At 38.7% G+C, this 26,264-nt stretch overlaps 1 protein-coding gene across 1 annotated transcript in view; it reads left to right on the plus strand.

The window, feature by feature from the left end:
- CCDC102B (coiled-coil domain containing 102B) overlaps positions 1-26,014 on the plus strand; it is a 308,469-nt gene extending 282,455 nt beyond the window's left edge. Inside the window, exon 8 of the mRNA XM_077809076.1 lies at positions 25,897-26,014. Within this exon, the coding sequence (XP_077665202.1) occupies positions 25,897-26,014 (118 nt within the window). The remainder of the gene's footprint in view (positions 1-25,896) is intronic.
- The last annotated feature ends 250 nt before the right edge of the window (positions 26,015-26,264 follow it).

Here is a 26,264-nt window from a genome sequence, read left to right on the forward strand (position 1 = left end):
TTTGATCAAAAAAAGAAAAGTTTTAGCCAAAAATTTCTAATCACACCTAGTTAGGAGTTCCAAAGCTCATCATTTTGACACCTATTGCTGCTACTATTTCTATACATTTCACAACCCTTACTATGTAGCATGGCCTCCCATATCTACCCTGCAGGAGAAACACTTACCATTACTCCTTTATCATAAATAAGTTAACTGAGAGACTGCACACGGTCACATCTGGCAGAATGCTAGGAGTTAGAACTAGAGTTAGCCAGAAGAATTTCATCAAAACCAAATTTTTTCATGAAATGATATTGATTTTGATAAAACTTTGCTGGGGGGGGGAAATTGAAATGTCCCACTTTGACATTTTTGAAACAAAATATATGTTTTTGTATCAAAATAACTTTTTGTGTCCAAATTAATGTTATTGTATATTAAAAAATGAAGAGATTGAAATCAAAACAAAATGTTTTGGGTGTATTTAAATAAAATATTTCAATTGGCCAGAAATTATTATTTGTTTTTCAGAATTTCATTTTACACACACCAAAAATATCTTCTTCTTCTTTTTTGGCCGGGGGGGGGGGTAGGGGGGGAGCGTTTTTCCCAATTTGGTCCTCTCATTGAATCATGGAATCATAGAATAACAGAGTTGGAAGGGACCTCTGGAGGCCATCTAGTCCAACCCCCTGCCCAGAGCAGGACCAATCCCAACTAAATCATCCCAGCCAGGGCTTTGTCAAGCCTGACCTTAAAACTTCTAAGGAAGGGGATTCCACCACCTCCCTAGGTAACGCATTCCAGTGTTTCACCACTCTCCTAGTGAAAAAGTTTTTCCTAATATCCAACCTAAACCTCCCCCACTGCAACTTGAGACCATTACTCCTTGTCCTGTCATCTGCTATCACTGAGAATAATCTAGATCCATCCTCTTTGCATCCACCTTTCAGGTAGTTAAAAGCAGCTATCAAATCCCCCCTCATTCTTCTCTTCCGTAGACTAAACAATCCCAGTTCCCTCATCCTCGCCTCATAACTCTGTTTTTGTTGTTTTTGTTGCCCTTCGCTGGACTCTCTCCAATTTTCCCACATCCTTCTTGTAGTGTGGGGCCCAAAACTGGACACAGTACTCCAGATGAAGCCTCACCAATGTCGAATAGAGGGGAACGATCACATCCCACAATCTGCTGGCAATGCCCCTACTTATTACACGCCAAAATGCCATTAGCTTTCTTGGCAACAAGGGCACACTGTCGACTCATATCCAGCTTCTCGTTCACTGTCACCCCAGGTCCTTCTCTGCAGAACTGCTGCCTAGCCATTCGGTCCCTAGTCTGTAGCGGTGCATTGGATTCTTCCGTCCTAAGTGCAGGACTCTGCACTTGTCCTTGTTGAACCTCATCAGATTTGTTTTGGCCCAATCCTCCAATTTGTCTAGGTCCCTCTGTATCCTATCCCTACCCTCCAGCGTATCTACCACTTCTCCCAGTTTAGTATCATCTGCAAACTTGCTGAGGGTGCAATCCACACCATCCTCCAGATCATTAATGAAGATATTGAAGAAAACTGGCCCCAAGACTGACCCTTGGGGCACTCCGCTAGATACTGGCTGCCAACTAGACATGGAGCCATCGATCACTACCCATTGAGCCTGACAATCTAGCCAACTTTCGACCTACCTTGTAGTGCATCCATCCAGCCCATACTTCTTTAACTTGCTGACAAGAATACTGTGGGAGACCGTGTCAAAAGCTTTGCTAAAGTTGAGGAATAACACGTCCACTGCTTTCCCTTCATCCACAGAACCAGTTATCTCATCATAGAAGCCAATTAGATTAGTCAGGCATGACTTGCCCTTGGTGAATCCATGCTGACTGTTCCTGATCACTTTCCTCTCCTCTAAGTGCTTCAGAATTGATTCCTTGAGGACATGCTCCATGATTTTTCTGGGGACTGAGGTGAGGCTGACCGGCATGTAGTTCCCAGGATCCTCCTTCTTCCCTTTTTTAAAGATGGGCACTACATTAGCCTTTTTCCAATCTTCTAGGACTTCCCCCGATCGCCATGAGTTTTCAAAGATTGGTTTTGGTGTGTTTGAATCTCAACATTTGGATGGAAAATCTACTTCCTGAACAGCTCTATTTAAAACCCAAGTCTCATCATTCATTCATACTGCCTATCAGAAAGAGTATACCAAGTTCATATAGTTCTAACTACTTCTCTATCCACTAAGCAACACTGCCCAGAGCCAGCAATAGACCAGAAAAATCCTGTTTTCCAGTATTACATAGTCGTATAGTCCACCAGCAAAGTACGTGTATCATCCTGCACTGTGGCTGCACCACTCTTTCAGGTCAAACTGCAGATATTTGTACTAGGGATCTGAATTCAAACCCTGTATTCAATACGTGCAGGGTTGGATTCCTTATGGTTGGATATGAAGGAATATCTTGGGTTTTTTTCTAATATTTTTACTATGACTGGTTTATTTAAGTCACACAGAGTGAAAACATCTTGAAAAACAGGTGTTTTTAGAACTCGGTTGTAGTCTGTCTATTGCAGCATGCTGATTAATAAAATGCAGGTGTTCCACATTCTTTGCCACAACTTACAATTTTCTCTGTGACATTGAGAGGTTTGGAGGTTGAAACGTTGGATTTCTGTGGTTTTTCTCCCACTCAAAGGCAGACCAAGAGACTTTTGTTTGCATCAAGCCAAAAGAGGAAACTTGGAAGCTAGATTCAAGATAAACTCAAGGAACAAAATGTTAACCACTTATTCATATTGGTGACCAGTTACCTACAGGAGTAGTCCCACTGGAGATTGGAGTCAGTGGGACTCTTCCTGTGTGTAACTGCTCACCAGCATGAGTAAGAGAGGTTCACAATATGGCCCTAACAGGATTTTGTTTTTACTCTTGCTTTGCTGGGTTTTTCAGATCAAGGACCACACATTCACAGTGAGATAGATACATAGAGATGGAGGCACCCACCCTCACTCCCTTCTTATTCCCCAGCAGGGGCAAAGGAGAGGAGGAGAGAAAGAAGAACCTCTTTCTCCATTAAACAGGAGAGGAAGACAAGAACCTCAGATCCATTCACACCATGAGAGACTTTCCTTAGCTGCTCTCAGATTCCCTTATGTGAAGACACAAATATGAAAAGAATCTATCCCCACCTGCCCCACTTCATCCCCCCACTACCGTTACCAACAGGAAGAAAGAGAGGTGGAATAAGAGAGCTAAGTGGGGCAAATGAGTTTTCCTTAGTGACTCAGTCCTGGAAAGATCAGTTTTGGACTCTGCTGCCTGATCTCATCAACCTCCACTTCCAACCGTAGTCAGTTACATCTTCACCTGTTTCAGTGCTGACCCTCCTTCATTCACTGCATCTGGGGATCATCTGGTAAAATGAATATAAATGAGATAAAGTAAAATAAACTTTGTTACTGAATGGTTCAACAAAGTAAAATAAAAACCTAACTGAACAAGTTGGCCAAGATTAGCGTTGGACAAGGGGGCAACAGGAAATAGTGAACAGTGGCATGGGGAGAGTAATGGGAATTGTTGGAAATACCATCCAAGAAGAGGAGAAGAGTGACTGATTTTGTATCTTGACACATGGCCTGTCAATCCTGGCTGCAGCCCTTCTTTGTTTTGTTTCTTTCTCAAATGAAATGTCAAAACATTAATTCAATATAATGATTCCCAAAGGCTGAATAGGCTTGGGGGTATTATAACGTAGGTTGAAACCAGTGTTTCTCAGATAGTAATGTGTGGCAGTGACACATGTTTAGGGAGGCATGATGCAAAATCCAGTAAGCACTTTGAGCAACAGCAGCAATTCCACAAAAGGAAAGGCCCACCATGTTCCCTAAGCCCTATGGTGGTTCTGCCTTATACCACAGCAGCTCTCATTCCTAACACAGGAAATGTGTTGACTCTGAATTGCATGAGTCGTTTTGTGTGGGAGGGCACAGGGATGGGAGCAGAGGCAGACAGGGATGGCAAAATATCATGCCATCATGTAATTAAAGCCTGTATCATAATGCATATGCTGCCCAAGGGGGACAAATTAAGATTGCACAGTCAACAGTGTGCCCCTGTTGCCAAGAAGGCCGATGGCATTTTGGGATATATATATAGGGGCATTGCCAGCAGATCAAGGGACGTGATCGTTCCCCTCTATTCGACATTGGTGAGGCCTCATCTGGAGTACTGTGTCCAGTTTTGGGCCCCACACTACAAGAAGGTGTGGAAAAATTGGAAAGAGTCCAGTGGAGGGCAACAAAAAGGATTAGGGGACTGGAACACATGACTTATGAGAAGAGGCTGTGGGAACTGGGATTGTTTAGTCTGCGGAAGAGAAGAATGAGGGGGGATTTGATAGCTGCTTTCAACTACCTGAAAGGGGGTTCCAAAGAGGATGGATCTAGACTGTTCTCAGTGGTAGCTGATGACAGAACAAGGAGTAATGGTCTCAAGTTGCAGTGGGGGAGGTTTAGGTTGGATATTAGGAAAAACTTTTTCACGAGGAGGGTGATGAAACACTGGAATGCGTTACCTAGGGAGGTGGTAGGATCTCCTTCCTTAGATATTTTTAAGGTCAAGCTTGATAAAGCCCTGGCTGGGAGGATTTAGTTGGGGATTGGTCCTGCTTTGAGCAGGGGGTTGGACTAGATGACCTCCTGAGTCCTTTCCAACCCTGATATTCTATGATTCTATAGTAAACTACTGTAACATCTGGGGAAAAAATTATACTACTAACTTCATGGAAGAAATCATTACTATGCCATGATATTATATCCACAAGAACTTTGTTAAAAGAAAATTTCTTAAAATCCTGAAAAAGGATTACAGGTGTTACCAGTTTGATTTAATTCAATAACATGACATATTAAAATAGTGAGACTTAATCAACTTTGCTGATCAAATATTAGTAGTCAAAGATTAAAACACAATAATACAAAAAGGAAGAGCAATACCACGCAACTGAAAGGCAGCCATGCTGCTGGTCAACTGTCTCAAAATATGAACGGCATTCTGTGTGTGTGTGTCTGTCTCTCTCTCTCTCTCAATATAGACAGATATATAGGATTGTGGGTATTTCCTTTTTTGAATTACTACATTGTTACCCAGGTTCTTCCGAACCCAAAACAGTGGTAACACCTGTTTCTCGCCAGGTGGTGTCAAGAATAAATCAGTAGGGACACAGCTCCTCCATCTGATAAATGATTGATACAAACCAGAATATTTTTACCTAAACCTACTCTTTTATTATGCTATAGCAATAGGTTCAGAGCCCTCCAAACATTTTAATTACCCAAAGTCTGAGATGGTTTCAAATGATCACCAGCAGGGTTTCCGAGGTCCCTCCTTCCATCCAGCTGATGGGGAGTTTAGGTGCCAACTTTTTCCCTAAAAAAGCTAGCTCTGACTGCTCTGAGGTGTTTACTTTTACTTAATCTTTTATAGCTAACTTCCACAAAACACAGAACTCATAGTAACCCCTACTGGACCACCAATTTTCTTAGCTTCAACAAATTTCTCATCTCTTACCAGAACATTTCTAGTATTTCTTGTCATAAAAACAATAACATTTATACATCCGGGGCACTTAACACTGAGATCGGTTGTCCAAACATCCCTTTCTTTCTCATGGTATATTAACTCTGTCCCAGCCTCCCATTCTGATTAGCAAAACTGCAATCATGCAGCTGTTTGGTCTTGCCTCTCAGAGCCCAAATGATCATTCCTGGCTATAAGAAAAGGAGTACTTGTGGCACCTTAGAGACTAACCAATTTATTTGAGCATAAGCTTTCGTGAGCTACAGCTCACTTATCAGATGCATACTGTGGAAAGTGTAGTATTTGGTTTTCAGCTACCAGTGGCTGACTGCAGTAATGTCAAGTTTAATTCTCCCATAACAATCTCTCTATTATGTTCACATGTTTCTGAAGACCTTTTGATAGGTTTGGACAGACTGCAGTAAACGTGTCAAAGTTTGTAAGTAATTCATTACTTTGTTTTGACCATAGTATTCTACGTCAGGAAAACCGTCACCGGTCGTAGCTGGGTACATAGGTTATGTTCAATAAGCTTCAGCAAAATTGACATCTTCTCTAGAATGTCTCCATATCTAATACACATTAAAATACTTTGCATGTCACCTTTAGTTAACAAATATTAACATAAGTAAAATGCATTTTTGAAAAGCTAAACATGAATAAAATTCATAGTGATACAAAATTTGGGATATTTTACTGTATATGACCACTACATATTTTCCAAGAGACAGAGGGTCTCTAATAGCTAAGCATAGCAAAATACCCAAAGGTTGGTTGGTTTGAGTGTGTTTTTCAAGCCTTATTGTATTCTCCTGCTATAAATAGAATAAGGGTCTTGCAAAGGTTACAGCACCTAACTATAGTACAATTTCAGCATGAATATAATACATTCTAAATATAATGTCCTATACTTATTTACTATTAGCTACTTTACTACTCTGGTTACATGACATGTCCTTTTGAACTACTCTTATAGGTATAGCACAAATTCATGACTTTAATAATACATTTCTCTTGTGAGCTGAACACATCTATTTTCTATTCGTTAGCAGAAAGCAAATTATATCCTAGTTAATTATTTTGTTTGTAAGAGCTGTTTTCCCTATATATTTTTGCTTATTAGAGTCAGCTTCACAAACCTTGACAAAGTCCATTTCTGGTCTAGTAACAATCACTACAATATATTGCAATGAAAGACATTTGCAAGCCATCTTTTTTTTTCCCATTTTTCTTTGGCCTGGCTGAAAACCCTATGGAGTCTTGGCTTAGTTTAGTCAGCACAGTGATTCAAAGACATTAGAGAACATTTAGAGATTTATTAGATAAATCCTTTGTTTATGAAAATTTTTCACAGCATAGATCACCTCATCCTAGAGATATTGCCTCATGGACCACCTCCTCTCCTGTTGGTGATTGTGAACCACCTAAGCTACTAGTCGCAATCAAATGCCATCCCTGTGGCAACTACAGCAACAGCTTACATGGAACAGTAACTTTTAAAAAGTAAATAATTTTAGTTTCTCTTTATGGAATTTTGTAGCTGAGAACAAAACACCAGAAGCCAGCACCATGTGAGCAGTGATGTCTTCTAAGAGCTAGTGGCGGGCCACGATCTACAATGTAGTTCATTTTTTGTTTGTGTGAGGTTTATTTCTCGTGATATACTCTGTAGCTGAAGGTACCAGAAAAGCATGGAATAATAAACTGGCATTTGGATTTTAATTCCAGATGTGAGCTGTCTATCTTTTTCAAGTGTTTGATTTATTGGAGGAAAACCCCTTTATTAAAAAAAGTTTGATCAGGTTTCACTAAAGAAGTCTTTAAAAAAAAATACACAGAGAAGAGTGATAGAAACAATTAAAATGCATATAAAGTTTAATTTACCAACAGAATTAAGTAACAAATTTACAGAGCTGGTTTTGAAATATATATATAATTTTCTTGCAAATAAAAATGTATTTATGCAAATCTTTCTATTTAGGGAATGACAAAAGATGAAGGTTACAATAATCTGGATATATTGGAGATTTGGAACTTGCAAATCCTAAAAGATGTGATATCACCTTAACATGTATTCTATGGTATTCGTTCTTATGGAAGCAGTAAATTACAATTTAAAAAAAAATAAATTGGAACTGTGGCAAAGTTGTTAAAGGTTTATTCTCATGTCAAATTAAAAAAGAAAATATATTTGGAAGTTTGCTTCAAAGAAGATTTTTTCCCTTAGGAAAACAGTGTTAAGAATTTGACATTATTCTCACTATAGAATGGAGATTAAGTACTGTGACAGGATTATTTTTTTTTCCTGAATATATGCACATGTTGATCTTAAGGTGAGGTGGGGATTCAAAGAACTGTGGGTCAGGAGATCCTTGACATGAATCACTTCACATGGATCAATTGGGACTGACTCGTGCAGCCTCATAGAACTAGTCCTATAGTACCCTGGCAGTCCCTCCTGCCAGTTAAGGTTTTCATAAAAAGAAAAGGGGACTTGTGGCACTTTAGAGACTAACAAATTTATTTGAGCATAAGCTTTCGTGAGCTACAGCTCACTTCATCGGATGCACGCAGTGGAAAATACAGTGGGAAGATTTATATACACAGAGAACATGAAACAATGGGTGTTACCATACACACTGTAATGAGAGTGATCTGGTAAGGTGAGCTATTACCAGCAGGAGAGCGGGGCGGGGGGAGGGGCGAACCTTTTGTAGTGTTAATCAAGGTGGGCCGTTTCCAGCAGTTGACAAGAACGTCTGAAGAACAGCGGGGGTGGGGGTTAATAAACATGGGGAAATAGTTTTACTTTGTGTAATGACCCATCCACTCCCAGTCTTTATTCAAGCCTAAGTTATTTGTATCCAGTTTGCAAATTAATTCCAATTCAGCAGTCTCTCATTGGAATCTGTTTTTGTAGTTTTTTTGTTGAAGAATTGCCACTCTTAGGTCTGTAATCGAGTGACCAAAGAGATTGAAGTGTTCTCCAACTGGTTTTTGAATGTTAAATAAACAATAAAATAAAAATGTTATTGAACAAGGTGAGAACTTGTTTGTGTAAGTTCCTAATGTGTAGCGAGAACTCATTTTTTTCTCCTAGGATTTAACCGATTGAATGGCTAACATACAAAATAGAGAGCAGAACAGTAATATCTCACAGGCATTGGTCAGAACTAGTTTGAAGTAGTTGGTGACTTTAAATGGTCTCTATTGTAGTCAGTGTTTAAAGAGAGAGGAAGAGTACCATGTACTTAAAATTAGTTATTGTTCCTTGCTAAAATTGTTCTGGCACTAAACACAAATATTATTTGAAGAATGATGAATGGACTTATTATCTAGGTACTTAAATAGCCATGTGCTTCACCACTAATACTGAATATTATGATCTTGAAAAGTAACTTTACTTCCCAAGAGGTCTTTTTAAAAGATCCACAACAGTTTCCAATAGGTTATAAAAGAAAAGGCACTTTTTTTTAAATACTGTTTACTAAAACAATATGAACTTTTCTATATACACCATAGTAAATGAATGACCCTAGACTGAATATTATTAATTTGTCCAAATTCTAGGACTGGCTAGTTGTCATTGGTAAGCTTTCACCGCCCCCCACCCCCAAGCATTTCCTGTAATCATAACTCTATCTGTGCAGCCACAAAGGTCCTTCAACAGACAATTTGTCATTTCTGTGTCTGTCAGTGGCTCTTTTCTTCGTTCTTAAAAGTTTAATTGTCTATTAAAAGTACTTATCAAGTCTCAGTGCAGATTTCATTCATATTTTATTCTAAAGACCACAAGAAGTACTTTTTTCATTAGATAGTGATTTGCAGCATTCTATTTCAGATAGCCATGTGGAGCTATTACTAACAGAAGCAAAAGCTAGGATTTGCCCTACATATTCTCCTTTAGAGGAATGTAGTTATCACACTCCTAACATTTCATTTGCAAGCCTTAGGCAATGACTTGTATTTACTATCTATTATATGCACTAATTCTCTTCATATGCTACTCTCTTCACAGAAAGGGAACTTCTAAATAGCAATTAAATACTTGATTTTGACTGCTTGCCCTTAAATAAGGCTCATTGAAGGCATATTAGTATATGTAAACATGTGGCTTTTAAGGTTTTTAAGGTCAGGCTTGACAAAGCCCTGGCTGGGATGATTTAGTTGGGCATTGGTCCTGCTTTCTGCAGGGGTTGGACTAGATGACCTCCTGAGGTCCCTTCCTACCCTGATATTCTATGATTCTGTGATAAAGTATCATCACAGACTTACAGTGGTTGTCATCAAGAAGTCAACATTTACCTACAATTCTCTCACGGTGGTATCTGAGATACTGCATAGGGAAATACAGTGGTATGTTAGATGCTACCGTATGAAACTTCTGGGTGACTGACCTTTCAATGGCAATCATTTAGTGTGTCTAGCCTTAAAAGTCAAGTGCTTCCAAATTTCAGCCAAAGAGATTTGTTCTGCTTGTTGTAGTTGGTTTAATCAATTTATTTTTGATAAAGTGGTATTGCACTTTTGTATTTGAGGATCCATTTAGTACAACTATGGCTTACAGTATATCCTTAAAGACAGACAAATTGAGATAATTTAGACTGCACTCATCAGTTGTCTTCTGAAGCACAGGGAGCTTACTGTATGTACATAGGCGTGTTACAGAGCTTGGTACACTAGGTCAGAAAAACTAACACTTCAACTGCTCCAATGAAAATCTGTGTATTTTTTTCCCCCTAGTTCAGCATTCTAGCTGGGGTTGAAATGCCAGAAAAGTTGCCCTCAGTTGGGACTGAAATTTAAGATTTAAGGAAACTGAAGATTAAGAGAGTAGTAAGAAAAATAGGGAAAGAGAATTTAGAAAAGTAAGTGAGTAGTATGTATAGACAACTGAGTAGAGAAGTGATGTTGTCAACTAGATGAGATTTAGAAACTATAATATGGTATTTTCTCTTCTGAATTAATAATAATATTTTCCATGATAATGCTGAGGTAATCTCCCATTTCCATTTGATTAAAGAAGAAGGCTCTTCATATGACCAGTGGCATAGGAGAGTCCTTTTTTAAAAGAGTCATTACAGCCAAAACTGCAGGTTGTGGGGATTTTGTTGTTGTTTGTTTATTTGTTAAAGATAAACAAAATATGAGTATCTTCATCTACTGTAGTAGCCAGAGTTTGGCTGATGGTGCGATGGGAAAATTTAAAATGGAGAAGTAAGATTGCAGATTTGATGCCTTAGGGAGCCTATTTTTGTCAGACTAAAGTATATGTAATAGAGATGCTAGAGAATGGTGACACTTCCAACATTTTGCACTCTTAGTTTAGCTGAGTACAGTGTTACAGGACTCCCAACCAGTGAGGGATTGTGTCACCGTCTGCCCTGTAATCTGGGAGCCTCAAAATGGTTTGTTGCTGTAGTTTCCAACCTGGCCCCCTTACAAACTCCACACAGCATGCAGGTTGCTCCCTGAGTATCTGTGTATAGCTGTAGCTTGCCAGTAACACTACAGTCACACTCTGACTTCCAGCCTTGATTACCACTTGCAGGGTGACCTTCCCCCCACCACACGACTAGTCCTGAATTATCCCAAAACTGTGTTCTGCACTATCCAACCCTCTCCTGTACTGCTCAGATATTATAGGTCTGTTGCTCTTAGAAGGGGTCAATATTCAACAGTTTTCTTTTTCACTGGTGGTACCCAAGGAGTTTAGTTTAAACACAACTCTGATTAGTTTTGATTTAAAAAATTAACAACATTAATTTAATTAAAAAGAGAGAGTTTTACGTGAGTACAGGTATAAGGTATTATAGTCAGAAATGGTTATAAGAGAAATTAAGATAAAACTCTTTTTAATAGCTAAAACTTAAACTAGACTTGGTTCAAGTTAAAATCCTTACTATAAATTCCCAGCAACAGGGCTGACCAAATTCTCAGGTCTGATCCCCTCCCAAAGGCTGACTTCTTTGTCAACTTAGGTGAAAGATAGTGAGAGTGAGAGAGAGAGAGAGAATATCTGGGATGTTTTTGCCTCTCACTTTGTAGTCCAGTCACCCATTGAAATGCATTTTCCTGAGGGTTACCCCTAAATAAAGTTCCTTCCCATTGTGAGGATGGAGTCTCGTGGTGAAAGAGGTTCCATGTTGTTTCTTGCTAAAAGGCAGATTGAACTGTTCCTGCCCATCTTCGTTGTAAAAGAATGACCACTTGACAGGTGGTTGCTCCTCAACTCTAATGACACCTAACTAGAGGCTTTAGCTTGTCCTTTGTCTTTGAGGAACATGTTTACACCCTCCCCAGACTTGTCTGGTAACCAAATTTCAGTCATAATTTCAATTTATGTTCATAACTTTACATAAAATGTTGCTACACACATTATTTCACCATGATATTATTGACAGTGAGTTATTTTCAAATGATACTTCACAAACATATTTTGTACGAAGATTATTACAGTAGTGCATAGGTGTGAATACAGGGATGCATTCAGTCACAACCATTTATTTAGTACTTGTATTATGGAGTAAGCAGAGAGCGTATTATGAAGACGTTACTTAGACATTTTGTCATATTCTGGCCTAACTTTCATATGACAAGGCAAAATAAAGTGCCTTAGATGATTTTTTTCTGGGTGGATTGCATTAGAATACAGGAATTTATTGAGTTAGTGGTAGCAATCCCCAGCAAAGGGGAATTTATCCCTAAAGGTGGCAACCATATCTTCTAAAAGAGAAAGCCTGGCTGTCTAGAAACTACTTCTAGACCTTTTATGGCTCAAATATGACTTTTCTTTGTTTAGCATGTTTAGAATCATCCCAATACATGAGGTAATACCATAGGGTTAGATGGGGTAGAGGTAAATCATCATCTAAAATACGAGATGCCCCTCCAGAGACTGGACTCTCTGCCCATCTTTCTTGGTAACACGTGAAACTGCTACTCCATGTTTGAAACACTGACTTGCATGAGTTGCTCACATAGTCTGAAAACCCCGATGCAACTGATCAAGCTATACAATTAAAATATAGGAGAGACGAGATAGCCAAAAGCAAGAAGGAACACCAGTACCTAGAGTTCCAGGAGCAAAGATTTATCTCCCAGCATCTTCCATTTCAGAGTTGCAGCCTTAATTTTGGGATGTTCTTTTGTGTAAAATAATTTACTCAAATAATGTTAAATTATTTTATCACTTTCAAAATATTACCTAATTCTCACATCATCTCTTCAAGGTATGTGCTGCAGTATTAGCCTCCAGTTCCAGATGGGAGAACTGAAACAGATGGTATTATAGCTGGAATTCCAGTTCAGGAGTTCTTTGCTGCTGTTCCTATACTTGAGATTATTAGTACCTGGCTGCCTCTAGAAAATTAGTCTAGTTATTCCTGGTTGTCCTTTTTTTGGTGGGGAACACTGATAGTATGTTATGTTGCTATTATGTTAACCATTTTTCCATTCTCTAGACCTGAAATTAGAAAATTTATAAGTGTACCAGTTTAGGTTTCACAGGTTTCTGTTCTCATTTCCTTCAACTTGGGGATTTTTCTACTCTAAGAGCTCCTAATATTTGTATAACAATTTCTGTTACCTATAATTCTAATCTGGGCAGTTCTATTCTGTTGCATAGTAAAGACTGATTGGAAAATAATTATTATCTTCTGTTCCTAATTTTCCACCATTGTTTATAAGACTATCATTTTTGTTCATTTTTCACTTTTTTTAATCTCTAACATTTTGAAAATTCCCATTTTCTTACTGTAGGTCAATGACAGACAATTTTTGCATCACTGAGTGCACATTGGGAAACTTGCCAAGTGTCCAAAGCCCACACCTAATCTGCATATAAATTTATGTGGGATCTTAATCAGAGGAGAGCAGTTACTTTTTTAAAAGTCCTATAAGTGTATACAGTCCTTCAACAGACACACAGAAAAAAAAATATTTCAAAGGTTGCCGGAGGAATATAAAAAGGAAATTTCACAGAGCTTTCATTTTATTGCTTTAGGAGTCAGTGAACTAGATAATCAAAGAAATCTTGACATTTTAATTACTTTTTATTTCTATAGTGCTATATATGTGCATAGTGTTTTACAGACAAATTAAATAATTGTGTTCCTGCTCAGAGAAGCTTAAAATTTTATTAAAAGATACTAAGTGATCACAAGAAGAAAGGAAGAGGCTCTAAGTAAAAGATCAAGCTTAGATATGGGTGAATAATAGATTTTTTGCTCTGCTGGCAACCCTGAAAATATTTTTTTAATTGTTTTGTGTCAATCCAAAATGAACTTTCTTTTAAAAAATAATTGGTAAATCAGAAAGACCAAGGAAGTTTCATTTCAGGTCAAACAAAACATTTCATTGGATTTTAAGCATTTGAAAATATTTTTTTAAAGTTAAATTAAAATTAAGAGAATTTTTGAAAGTCATTTCAAATTAAAAAAATGAAATGTTTGGTTTAGAAAATGTGAAAACACTTAATTTTTTAGCTTTTTTTTAGTTTGTTTCAACTGAAACAATTCTTCAAAATTGATACAGATTTGGTGACATTGAAACATTTAAAAATTTTTGTATTTTTCACCCCAAAAAAATTTGTCAAAAATTTTCACTTGGCTTTAATCAAGATATTTTTCAAATATGCATTTTGTTAGTTCCTATTGATTACCTTTTGTTTTCAGATGTTGAAAGAAGTGAGTGAAATAACATACCTTTCCCAAGCTCTGCCCACAAACCAAAGTTTCCCTCTACTACCATTTGAGATACCATAATGTGATGCCAGTTTGTGCCGATCTGCAAAACCCCACAACTGATCCTCCCCTTTCCTCTCCAATTACTGCCCCATCACCTTTATTCCCTTCATATCTAAGCTCTATCTATAATTGCTGTCTGAAGCTCCTATTTTTCAGTTCTACCTAGATCCTCTGCCCTTTGCATTCCACTGTAACAGCTCTCACCAAAATTTCTAATGACCCCTTTTTCCTGGCCAAAGATCAGAACCAGTACTACATCCTTGTTCTCTGTAACTATCAGCTGTCTTCAACACCACTGACTATGCTCTTCTAGAAATCTTGTCCTCCCTCAGCTTTTGTGACTCTGTTCTCTCCTAGTTCTCCTAATGCTGTCTAATCACTTTCAGCATGTTGGAAAGATCACCTTCTTCATGTCTTTGCCTACTTTCTGTGAAGTTTGCACAGGGCTCTGTCTTTGGCCCTCTTTCCTTCTCCCTTTTCATCCTGTCTCTGAGCAATTTCATTCACAGACATGACTTCAACTGTCATCTGCATGCTGATGACTGTCAGATCTTCCTCTGACTGGCTCCAGACTGGCTCCCTCCCTTTCAAACTAGGATCACAGCCTGCCTTTTTGACATGTGCTCATGAGCTGTCCAACCATCAGGTTAAGTTCAGTATGGTCCAAACATGGCTTTTGATCTTTCCCTTGAAACCCTCCCTACTATCTCCTTTTGCAGTCACTGAAAACAACACTTGCAGCATGTAACTTGGGCGATATATTTGACTTAGACTTCCCTCTAGGTCCTCACATCCAGGAAGCGTTTAAATGTTGTCACATCTTCCTGCATTGTCTAAGAGCCAGCATTTTCTCTTTGTCCACACAGTTAAAATTCTCACCAAGGCCCTTATTTCACATCTTGAGTACTGTAACCACTTCCTCTCTGGCCTTGGCAAATGCATTCTTGCTCCTCTTTTATCCATTCAAAGCACTACTGCAAAGCATGCCTTCTATGTCACCACTGTTTTTGTGTCCCTTCCCTACTGGCCTCTTCTTCTCTACCATATCAAACACAAATTACTCACCTTTTGCTTTTAAAGCCTTCATGGACTATTCTCTCCCTGTCTATCAGCTTTTGTCTGCTATTGAGATGTCAGTCCCCACCTCCATCTGGCAATGATTCCAGCCTTTATCTTTCACTTGTTAAATTTTCAAGCAAGCATCTGTCTGTGTTCCCACCCATGCTGCCCCTCCATGCCTGGCAGGAGCTTCCCATAAATGTTGCCAAGCCACCTCAATATCCTCCTTCAAATCCCTCCTTAAAACTTTCCTCTGCCCATGATGCCTACAAGAAACATGACACTGGTTATTTAGCCTTTGTGGTGCGATTGCTTATCATGTTGATTATCTTATTATTACCTTGTGCTCCCCTTGTCTGTTGCATCTACCTTTTGTCTTGTTTTATACTTAGATTGTAAACTGTTCAAGGCAGAGACCTTTTTCTTTTTTTTTTTTGCTATGTACTTGTCAGAGCTAGCACAATGGGGCTTGATGGAGGCCCCTAGGTAGTACTGCAATATAAATAATAGGATTGATCCTCTTCTTTCTTACATCCCTTGATCAACAGTGGAATAGTTACCATTTCAATTATCTTTATTCTTTTGAATTAACACCCCATTGTGATGTATAGAGGCATTTAAGACCTATTTATTAGGCTGTCTGCAGCCTAAGGCAGTACAATGGCTGACAGTTGGAAGGTTTTCATGGTAACTATGACTTCCAGAGAGTTAATTTTTTAAACTGAAATCTTAGATTCTGAAATACAAGATGTCAGCCTCCAAACAAAATGTTTCAGATTGTGGAGCTATCCAGTGTAGCCTAATGGGATCCCTGATTTTTTAAGCACTTATTAATTCACTAGAGAATGTCTAAGTTAGAGGAAGCAAGATTGTGGAAGAGGGCTGGAACAGTGGAAATCAGCATAGAGACAACAGTTAAATTTTCTTTTCTTGGGCATATTTTTAGCAAGTTGTAAAGTTGGTGGGGGGGGGGAATTATTCTATTAAGACTCTGAACAAGCTTTAGCTTTGTTTGTAAGTTTTATCTTGCATGCAAGATAAGAATCTAGTTTAGTCTTTCCCTGAAATTGAAAAGGTAAGTCATTTAGGTATGGCTGTGTTATTTATGAAAAATGCAAGGCCACTGTGATATTTGCAATCATTAAACATGCTAACAACCTGTTAGTATTCCTCAGGCGAAAATGCAATAAACCTTACTAAAACTTTCCTTCTCCTAGAAAATTAAACTTCCCTATTGCTCTTTTTTTTTCTTCTTAAAACTCATTCATGTAAGTGTCATACATTTGATGTATTCATCTAGCATGATTGGAACACATGTTCCATGCTCCAAAGCAGCAGATACCAACCATGTATAGGAGATCTCCCTATTCAGCTTAGGTTTCATTGGGGAAATTATTATTGTAAATTGGTAATTTAGGAAACATGATCTAATCTAGGTTTCAGAGTAGCAGCAGTGTTAGTTTGTATCCGCAAAAAGAAAAGGTGTACTTGTGGCCACTGCATGCATCCGATGAAGTGAGCTGTAGCTCACGAAAGCTTATGCTCAAATAAATTTGTTAGTCTGTAAGGTGCCACAAGTACTCCTTTTCTTTTTATAATCTAATCTAGTTTGCTGAAGTGACAATAAATCATGCTGTTGAGGCCTAGCTTTCTCCCACAAGGTTTTCTCCTGGGATATGACACACTGATGTTAATTTTTTTTTTTTCTTTACACTTACCTGAATATTCAATGATCAGTGAGACAGTGTCTTTTCACTCTGACTGTTAAGGGAACACAATACAGAGAGAGACATTAAAATTCATGCAGGATAGTCCCATGGATCCAAGGGTCTCCACAGAGTATTGGGCATTTGTACGACAGTCCAATGCTTCCCTCCTATATTTTCCCTTTTTCCATAATGGCAGAGCTTTTTCAGGAGCTATTCTATCATGGGTTCCATGCTGCAATTATCCCAACCCCATTCTCCCTGAGAGGGATGGTCCCAATGTGTGGAAGAGGGAGTCATTGAAAGATGGTGTAAATTCCATGCAGGTTGAAGTGGAAGATGCTATGGAGAGGGGCTATCCATTCAGTTCCATACTCTGCCTGTCCGACCATGGGTCTTGGACCTGCAATACCCCAGGTGTGTTGTATCCCTCAGAAGTATCTTCCAATGACCTATTGTAAGCTAAGTGGCCATCCCTCCCTGTCACTCTCTGAGGGAGGCCACACCTCCTCGCTGCCACATAACTGTAAAGATGCGCTCAAAAGCGGGGAATTAGCTGCACCTAGTGCTCTGGCTCTCTGGCCGGGCACAGCAAAACAGCTGTCTACGAGCCTCAGGCAGGGCATAAACTGTTTGTAGGTTCTGACCTACAATCAGGGCAGAGCAGGTAAGCAGTCTGTGAGCACCAGCATAGTCTAGGGGCTCAGATAATGGTGCCTAATATGGGGAGGCTCCTGGCCTAATATGGGGAGCACCCCAGGAGTGGGGTGGCAGTGGGGACGCGGGTCTGCCCAACTCCACCCCATCCGAGCCCAGGGCCCTAACATTGGTAGAGTGGTCCACCACTGGGTAATCAGGGATCTGCCCACAACACACTGAACTAGAATCAGGCCCGCACTTAACCAGATGGTCATCTAGTTCCCCTGGGCTACTTCCTACATCCATGGGGATTGGTACATCTATAATGTTGGGGTCCTCCGTCTTCTCTGGGGTCTCTGGCCAGTGAGATGTGTCTGTCTCCCTTGGCAGCTCCATCCTAAGTGACCTGCAGGGCCCACCTTTTGTATTTCCGCTTCCTGTCAAGCCCTTCCTCTTCCGGTGGGGCGGACATGGCTCTCCTGGTTCTGCCCACCGTGGGCATGTTGTGGTCCCTCCCTGTCACTCTCTAAGGGAGGCCACACCTCCTCGCTACACCCAGGTAGAGAATAAGAGCCTCCCACAGATCTGCCACTTATTCCTCTTCCTGGGATCTGGCATTTCTCACAACTTGGTCATCTAGCTCATACTGAAAAGCAGTAAATAAGCTTAATGTAGTTAATTTTATTTAGACCTCAGAAATATAGGTAATAAAAATGAAAACCTTCTGAAAACCAACTAAGACTTTATGAATTCTTATTTAAGTCTAAAAATGTAACTGCTTCAGTGACTGATTAATTGTGGATTCTGAGCTCATTTCAGTTTTGTGCAAATCCCTTAGAGTAGGTCTACACTGCAAAGTAAGCCCAGGATTTAAACTGAGGCTCAAGCCTAAACCCCCTCCTGTCTACACACAAATTATATTAACCCTGGACTCAGATATTATGTCCCACAACCCCATGGGAGCGTAGGGTCTGAGCCTGACTTGAGCCAGGACACAGGGTTCAAGCCCTATTGCTTTGCAGTGCAGACACAGCCCCACTAGACTCATGCTCTGAGAGTCCACCAAAGTATCCCACAATTCCACAGGCTGACTTTCTTTGTCCTCTGGACAGTCAAGTTTTCCCACACTGCACCATGAACAAAGGGCTATAGCGGCCACATTTTGGGAGGGCACTAAGAAGTCTGGGATATGGGCGTTTGGACTCAGGCCCACATAATGCAGTGTAGATACTGGAGTCCCAAGTTGGGACCCAGGGTTCAACAGTTCATAAACTGGGGTTACAAATGAGAGCAGATACTTAAACTCTAGTTCAACAAACGCAGGATCTGCTAACTCAAATTCTGCTAACACTAGGCTTACATTGCACTGTAGACATACCCTTAATGGCCCTGAAAATAAGGCTGCATTAAAATGTGGAACTGCCAATGAAATTGCTTTTGCAGCCCAGTAAATAGGGACCAAACATTTTTTTAAGCCACCAGATATCTGAACTTGGTTGTATAATGCTAATTTCAATTATTTGTTATGTAATATCACATGAAGCAGGTGAACTGTGTGGCTCAGTGAAAGGGAGGTTATCAATTATTGATACATTCTAACAGTGTATATTTTGTGGGGCCAGACTGTGTTGTTACTGACATCAGTGTAAATCATGAGTAATCAGTGAAATCAATGGAATTACACTGGTGTAAAACCAATCAAAACCAGAATCTGATTCAAAGCATGTACGTACAGTTTAGAAGTTATCATAAGTGAAATATAAATGCAATGAACAAAATAGCATTTTCACCCTTACTCTTTGTGTTCCCTTAAAATTTATAAAAGGTCTTGTATGTGGCATAGATTTCTAGATAAAGCATGGTACTTAATGTGATTTTCTTAAGGATGCTTTTCAATGATCTAATTATACACCAGTTTCTTTGGGGAGTGTTTCACTTTGTATAACATCCCTTTATATTTCTGAAAATTTCAGAGCCTCTAGAAGCTGGGCAAATTTTTATTTTTTCTTATGATGTTGCTATTTCTCACACACACACACCCCCAAACGATGCTCATTCCAAATTGGCTGCTGTTCATCTGGATGCACGCTTTCCAGAGAATAGGTCAGAGGGTACACTCTGGAACCTTCATATGCCAAGATGACAAAAAATAAAATCAATTTCTATTCCCAAAAGAAGGAACTACTGCTATAGCATGTCATTTACTATATGCTACTCATTTCTGTTGTCATGTAAGCCCACAGACCAAGATGAAGACAAGATTTTGGAAGAACATCACATGGAAGTTTCAACATAGCTCGATAACAAAGTAATGTGGCCATTAAGGTGTTGTTAGGAATCTGGAAATGGGAGACCTACTAATGAGCTGTGAGGGAATAGTTGGGTGTAGTGAGAGTGGGATTTTCACTGTATGAACCATAATATATACCTAATTGTTGAAGAAGAAAAAGAAGTGGCACAAGTGGATTTCTATACTTGCAGTTAAAAGCAAGAATGTTTGAGAAAAGATTTGGACACTTTCTTTTTCTGAAACCTATTACCTACAGTAGATATTATTGCCACAGTCATGTTAAATTAACCCTTGTAACTTGAGGTGTCAGCACTTCACCTTAACTTGGATATGCAACTTTTCTAAACAGACAAGTTTAGATACCGAAGAGAAACTTACTTTTTCAGGCTGACTTCTGCATATGAATTTGCTCTGTAATGTGGTGAGTTAGCTGTGTTGATGAATAGCATCATTTTCCATCTATTCATAAAACTCTGCAGCTGGGGTTTTCAAAGTAGACTAAGGGAATTAGGTGCCAATTTGCATTGAATTTCAATGAGAGTTGATGCCCTTGCAGCCTTAGGTTCCATTGAATATCCTAGAACTTACTGTATATAATTGGTGTGAAAAACATAGGACATCATTTCTTATTTAAAAGATGGCTTTTGTTTGTGTGTTGTGACAATCTGAATCTAAAAAAGACAATATACGTGTTAAGCAGCAAAATACTGAGATTTTGATCTATTAATTTGGTAATATTAAATAAAATCCATCCTTAAAGATCTATGGGTAAAGTAAAAATAAAAAGACACCTGGTACCTCCTTGTAACTGTTTTACTTCTCCTTACCCAATGGTCTGCTTTATTATAAATTAGGGATCAGTGCTTTTTACTTTCTATTTGTTTGCTTGGAAAACTCTACTGGCCCTGAAAGCCCTTGCACTTGTCCATCAGACTTGATTGGTCCGATGATAATGAAACCTTAATATTCTCATTCTGATTACATCTTCTAGTTTTTGCTTCCCACTTCAATTCCAACATAACTTTAGCACTCGAAAGCTTACAAACCACAGAGTGAGAGATTAATTTTCTGTAACATTCAAAAGTTAGTTTTCAAACTTCCAGATGATATGCAGCTGTGGAATTGGTATCTATCTCTAGCAGTTTTTGAGATAGCAGCCACTATCATGTCAAAATGTAAGTTGGGATGGGGTAGCAGGCAACGAGATAGTAATTGGACTGATGTACATTCACACGCTATCTCACAACCTCACAAGGTTTGAAATAAATGCTGTGCACCATTGGAAAGCTCATTGTAATACCGTTGCAGTGATGTATAGCATATGTTGCTAGCCCTGCTGCTCCATGAGATATCAGACTTCAATACTGTCACAGTCCAGCAGTGTGTTTTTGGCACCTGTCCAGGGCTGAATAGAGTGAGTCCCAGACCTCCACCCATGTAATTTTCATTCCAGGACTATAAAGTAATTTCTAGAAGTAGTGACTCCAGGAGGCATTTTATGGAATGATACCGTAGCATGTTAAGTAGTGTTTTGAGTAACAAAAAATTTAACCTGCAGGTGTTTACCTGTGACTTCCTATTTGGAACGGTGATATGTGTACTTATGAAATGTGATGCCTTTTGTTTTCCATGTGTACATTACTTTGGGTCATTTAAACCAAATTTAGCAAAAGAACTAGACATGAAAAACAGCATAGAGTAAATAATCCACATCAAATGACTTCCAACATGTTACGCCTAGACTAGAGAGAGCTTGATTCAGACTCTCATGGGAGAAAGGAAGTGGGCGGATGGAAGGAAGGTTTGAAACAGTAGCATACCTGGTTGAGGTAAAAGGGGAGATAATGAAGAGACACATTGAGCAGCTCTTAAAAGATAAGCGTTCTGAATGGGTAAATGGAATTGAAATTGAAGCTGGCAACCATGTAATTACTGGGAAAGAAAATTATTATGCTTTTTATAGGCCTGAAGATTATGTAGGTAAAAATATTACTGTACAAAGTCAAACTCACATGTAGAGGAGGAAATGGAAAAGGAGAATATGCCAAACACACTTTCTTATGAGTATCTTGCTGCTTAAAAAAAAAAAAAAATCCCATATAAGTCATTCTTTTACACTCATCTTTTGTCATTTTTTTAAGGTATGTAGCTAGGAAGCTATTATGGATTTTGTCTCCTGGGTAGTGCATATGATAGAACTCTCCCTATGTGCAGAGTACAATAGCCTTTTTGTAAAGAGCTGCAGCCTGCTTTGTTGGAGATGTACCACACAAAAACAATCTACCAAAAAAAGTATTTTTTTTTAATTAAAAAATCAGAAACAAAACCCTTCCCCAAGCAGAGATTTAATTCTGAATAATAAGAAGAGTCAGAGACTCCATGAAGTCCACTAGGGATTTTGCAATTGTTTTCACTTTTACATGGAAGGCTTTCAGACAATAAAGGTTTTATCCTGCGGGCCATACATCACTCAAGATAAAATAAGGTCAGATAAGCCAGGCTGGAGTGCAACGCAAGAAGTTCTTGCCACAGTTGTTTTGGTTTTGGTTTGTTTTTTGTTGTTTTTGTTTGAAACACAATATTAACGCATAGTATCTGATTTCCAAAGCCTGTAAACTGCACCTGCACAAAATTAACATTTCAGTAACCTGCAAAACACAATGGGAGCTAGAACCACAGTGTAGTTCCTAATTGTAAAGTCCAGAATTTCTTTAGGGAGGGGTGGGGAGAACGGGAAGAGGCTCACTCTTCAAGCCTCAGTGATAATTCTACTGTTTATTAGAAAATAAAGCAATTAAACTGTGATCCTATTGCACTCTTGGGAGGCTAAGTCTCACTAGTCTCAATATTCTGCCCAGGGGGATTGTGCCTGGCTCCTACATAAACTATGGAGGAAAAACTCCTTAGATGCTCTTTCCCACCACTGCGTTCACAGCTATGTGGGACTGCCCACAAGCAAGCAAATATAGTGTATTTATTACATTTGTTTCTAAAGCTGAGAAAGTTTAGAGCCTATTTAATCTCCATTCTTTTTCACTGGTGGAATCAAAGCTGATGATACCTGCATCTGCACCTGAAGAAGTGGGTTTTTTACCCACAAAAGCTAATGCCCAAATAAATCTGTTAGTCTTTATGGTGCCACTTGACTCCTAGTTGTTTTTGTGGATACAAACTAACACAGATGATGCTTTGCTTAGGTATGTTTTTATTACTCATTTAAGATTTTGAATTTAGTTTACTAGCAGTAATAGTAATTTGAATCTGAATTTGTGCTGCGATATTGGGCAACTACTTCTAGAATAACTGTGCTGGCCTTGTCAAGGTTTCTTCCCCACTTTGAACTCTAGGGTACAGATGTGGGGACCTGCATGAAAACCCCCTGAGCTTATTTTTACCAGCTTAGGTTAAAACTTCCTCAAGGTACAAACTATTTTATCTTTTGCCCTTGGACTTTCTTGCTGCCACCACCAAGCGTCTAACAAATATATAACCGGGAAAGAGCCCGCTTGGAAATGTCTTTCCCCCCAAAGTCCTCCCCAAACCCTACACCCCGTTTCCTGAGGAAGGCTTGATAAAAATCCTCACCAATTTGTACGGGTGAACACAGACCCAAACCCTTGGATCTTAAGAACAATGAAAAAGCAATCAGGTTCTTAAAAGAAGAATTTTAATTGAAGAAAAAAAGTAAAAGAATCATCTCTGTAAAATCAGGGTGGTAAATGCCTTATAGGGTAATCAGATTCAAAGCATAAAGAATCCCTCTAGACTAAACATTAAGTTACAAAAAGACACAAAAACAGGAATATACCTTCCATTCAGCACAGCTTTATTTTATCAGCCATTTAAACAAAACAGAATCTGACGCATATCTAGCTAGATTACTTACTAAGTGACTCCATTTCCTTTCTGTTCCTGGCAAAAGCATCACACAGACAGAGAGAACGTTTGTTACTCCCCCCCCCCCCAGCTTTGAAAGTATCTTGTCTCGTCATTGGTCATTTTGGTCAGGTGCCAGCGAGGTTATCCTAGCTTCTTAACCCTTTACAGGTGAAAGGGTTTTTCCTCTGGCCAGGAGGGATTTTAAAGGTGTTTACCCTTCCCTCCTTCCCTTTATATTTATGACAGGCCTCATCACAGAATCTCTCCATTAGCAATCGACCATTTTCATAGCCCACTCACTCTGATTCCGTAAATGTTCTCTCTTAAATAGGACATTACAGCAGTAATATATAACACTGGCAGAGAATCAATAAAAGGTACTTCAGACCTGTTACGGGTATATATTGCAAATACGGAAAATAAAATTGAGCTAAAAACATTTGATATCTGTGCCATGCACTCCATTTATACCTCGGTAAGGATTAACTTAAATAGAACAGCAGTCCCAGTAGTTCTCACAGAGTAGGAACTGTTTTTGATTTGATACTGCAGGTGGTTGCAAATCAGTGCAGTAGTGGGTCCAGGGTTTTCTTCTATATTAATAGGTTAGGAGACATTTTGCATAGTGTCATTTATTATGGATTGGTGCTACCATTCACAAAGGGTCAGTATTCAAGTTTATTAGTGAAGGTTGGCAAACATATTTTCTTTTATGGATACTTTCAAATACTTGTTCTAAATATTCTAAAAGTTATTAGGCAAGATATTGATTTTACTGTTGGTTCACAACATATGTAATTGTATTAATGCAATTAAATAATTGAATAAAATGAACATCTGTCTCTACTAATGCATTAAAAATATCAGAAGGACAGGAAGCCTTCAGCTAAATTTTATACAAGTATCAGAGCAGTCTATTAATTTGGAACTATAAATAAAAAATATAGGCTAGTATTAATGGAATTGACTGTGTGTTTCTATTAGCCAGACGTATTTCTTTTTTAAAGGTAAATTATTTGCTATTGAAAATGTAACATCCATATTCCTGAGGGAACAGAATGTCATTTGTATCATTTAAGCTCATATCCCTGATTTCCAACTGACTTGTTTCAGTTTTAAATTCTGGTGATAGTCTCCCTTTTTGTGCAAAAAAGTATAAAGTGGCATTGTGCAGTGTTGCCTTGAATACCGTCAAGCTAACATAAATGCTGATGTAGTCATATGAATATATGGAATAGCGTCTCTAATTTGGTTAAGTGGCAAAAGCAAACTACAACAATAACAGGGTATTGCTAAGTAATTTCACTGTGTCTCTGTACTAGTGAATTAAAATAAATGAATCCTCATCAACCTCATTTTTTATAGGAGGTTTCTTTGTAATGGACAATAGTTATTAAAGAATGAGAGTTAACTGTAATTTACAAAATGTGAACCTGGACTCTCTGTTGTTGAGCAAAATGCTGTAGAATGTATCAAACCCAACATATTTTTTTCAGGATGGTTGTTTCTGCACATTTCCTGGCTCCATCCTTCCCTTCAGACACTAAAACCTGGTAAACCAGTGGCTTGCGGTATCTTAATTATTTAGGTGCCTTATTATACCTCCCCACACATACCCAAAAGAAGGCTCAGCAGTTGTTGCTCAGAATAGATGAAAAAAATCATACACATTCATACCACAGTCCAAAAATGCCATTCAGTAAATAAAGGGTCATAGTCATCGCAAAGTAAGTAAGCAAATGTACATACCCTGCTTCTTGTTCTAAAAGATGATTTCAGATCATTTAATCTAAAACAGTATCTCTTTTTCCTTAGGTGCATTAAGGAATCAATTGTTGGGGGAAAAAATCCAATATGTGCCCTAAAGTTAACTGAGCTGCAAAATTCCTGTCTGATATAAACTTCTAGTGCTCTACACTTGAGTGATAACAAAACTTTTTCTTGGAAGATATTTGATATCCTGTTTTAAATTTACAACTGGCATTTCTGATTTTTTTTTCTGGTCACACACTTTGTTTCCTTTCAGGTTAAAGAGACAGCAGAAAGTCAGCTCTGGATTTGGGATCAAGCAAAGTTCCACGTATGATGCTGGCGACTCCACGGAGACAGTGAGCAAAGATGAGGGGAGCCAGCATGCTTCATAAAACAGCCCTACAGTGACAAGACTAACACTGATCATTAGGAACAGAGGAAAACTGATAAAGATTTAGAGGAAAGAGACACCTCTGAAACACATGGCAGATCTGTACAAAGAAATATGACATGCATTATTTCTAATATAGTATTCAGGACTCATATTCATATTACATTAGACTCGCAGGAAATGTACTTGCTTCGATGTGTACCAAATCTGAATTGGAGTTTGCAGTCGTGCATTTTTCATTCTCAGCTCTC

The sequence above is a fragment of the Eretmochelys imbricata genome, chromosome 2, assembly GCF_965152235.1.
Source record: "Eretmochelys imbricata isolate rEreImb1 chromosome 2, rEreImb1.hap1, whole genome shotgun sequence".
Taxonomy (NCBI): Eukaryota; Metazoa; Chordata; order Testudines; family Cheloniidae; genus Eretmochelys; species Eretmochelys imbricata.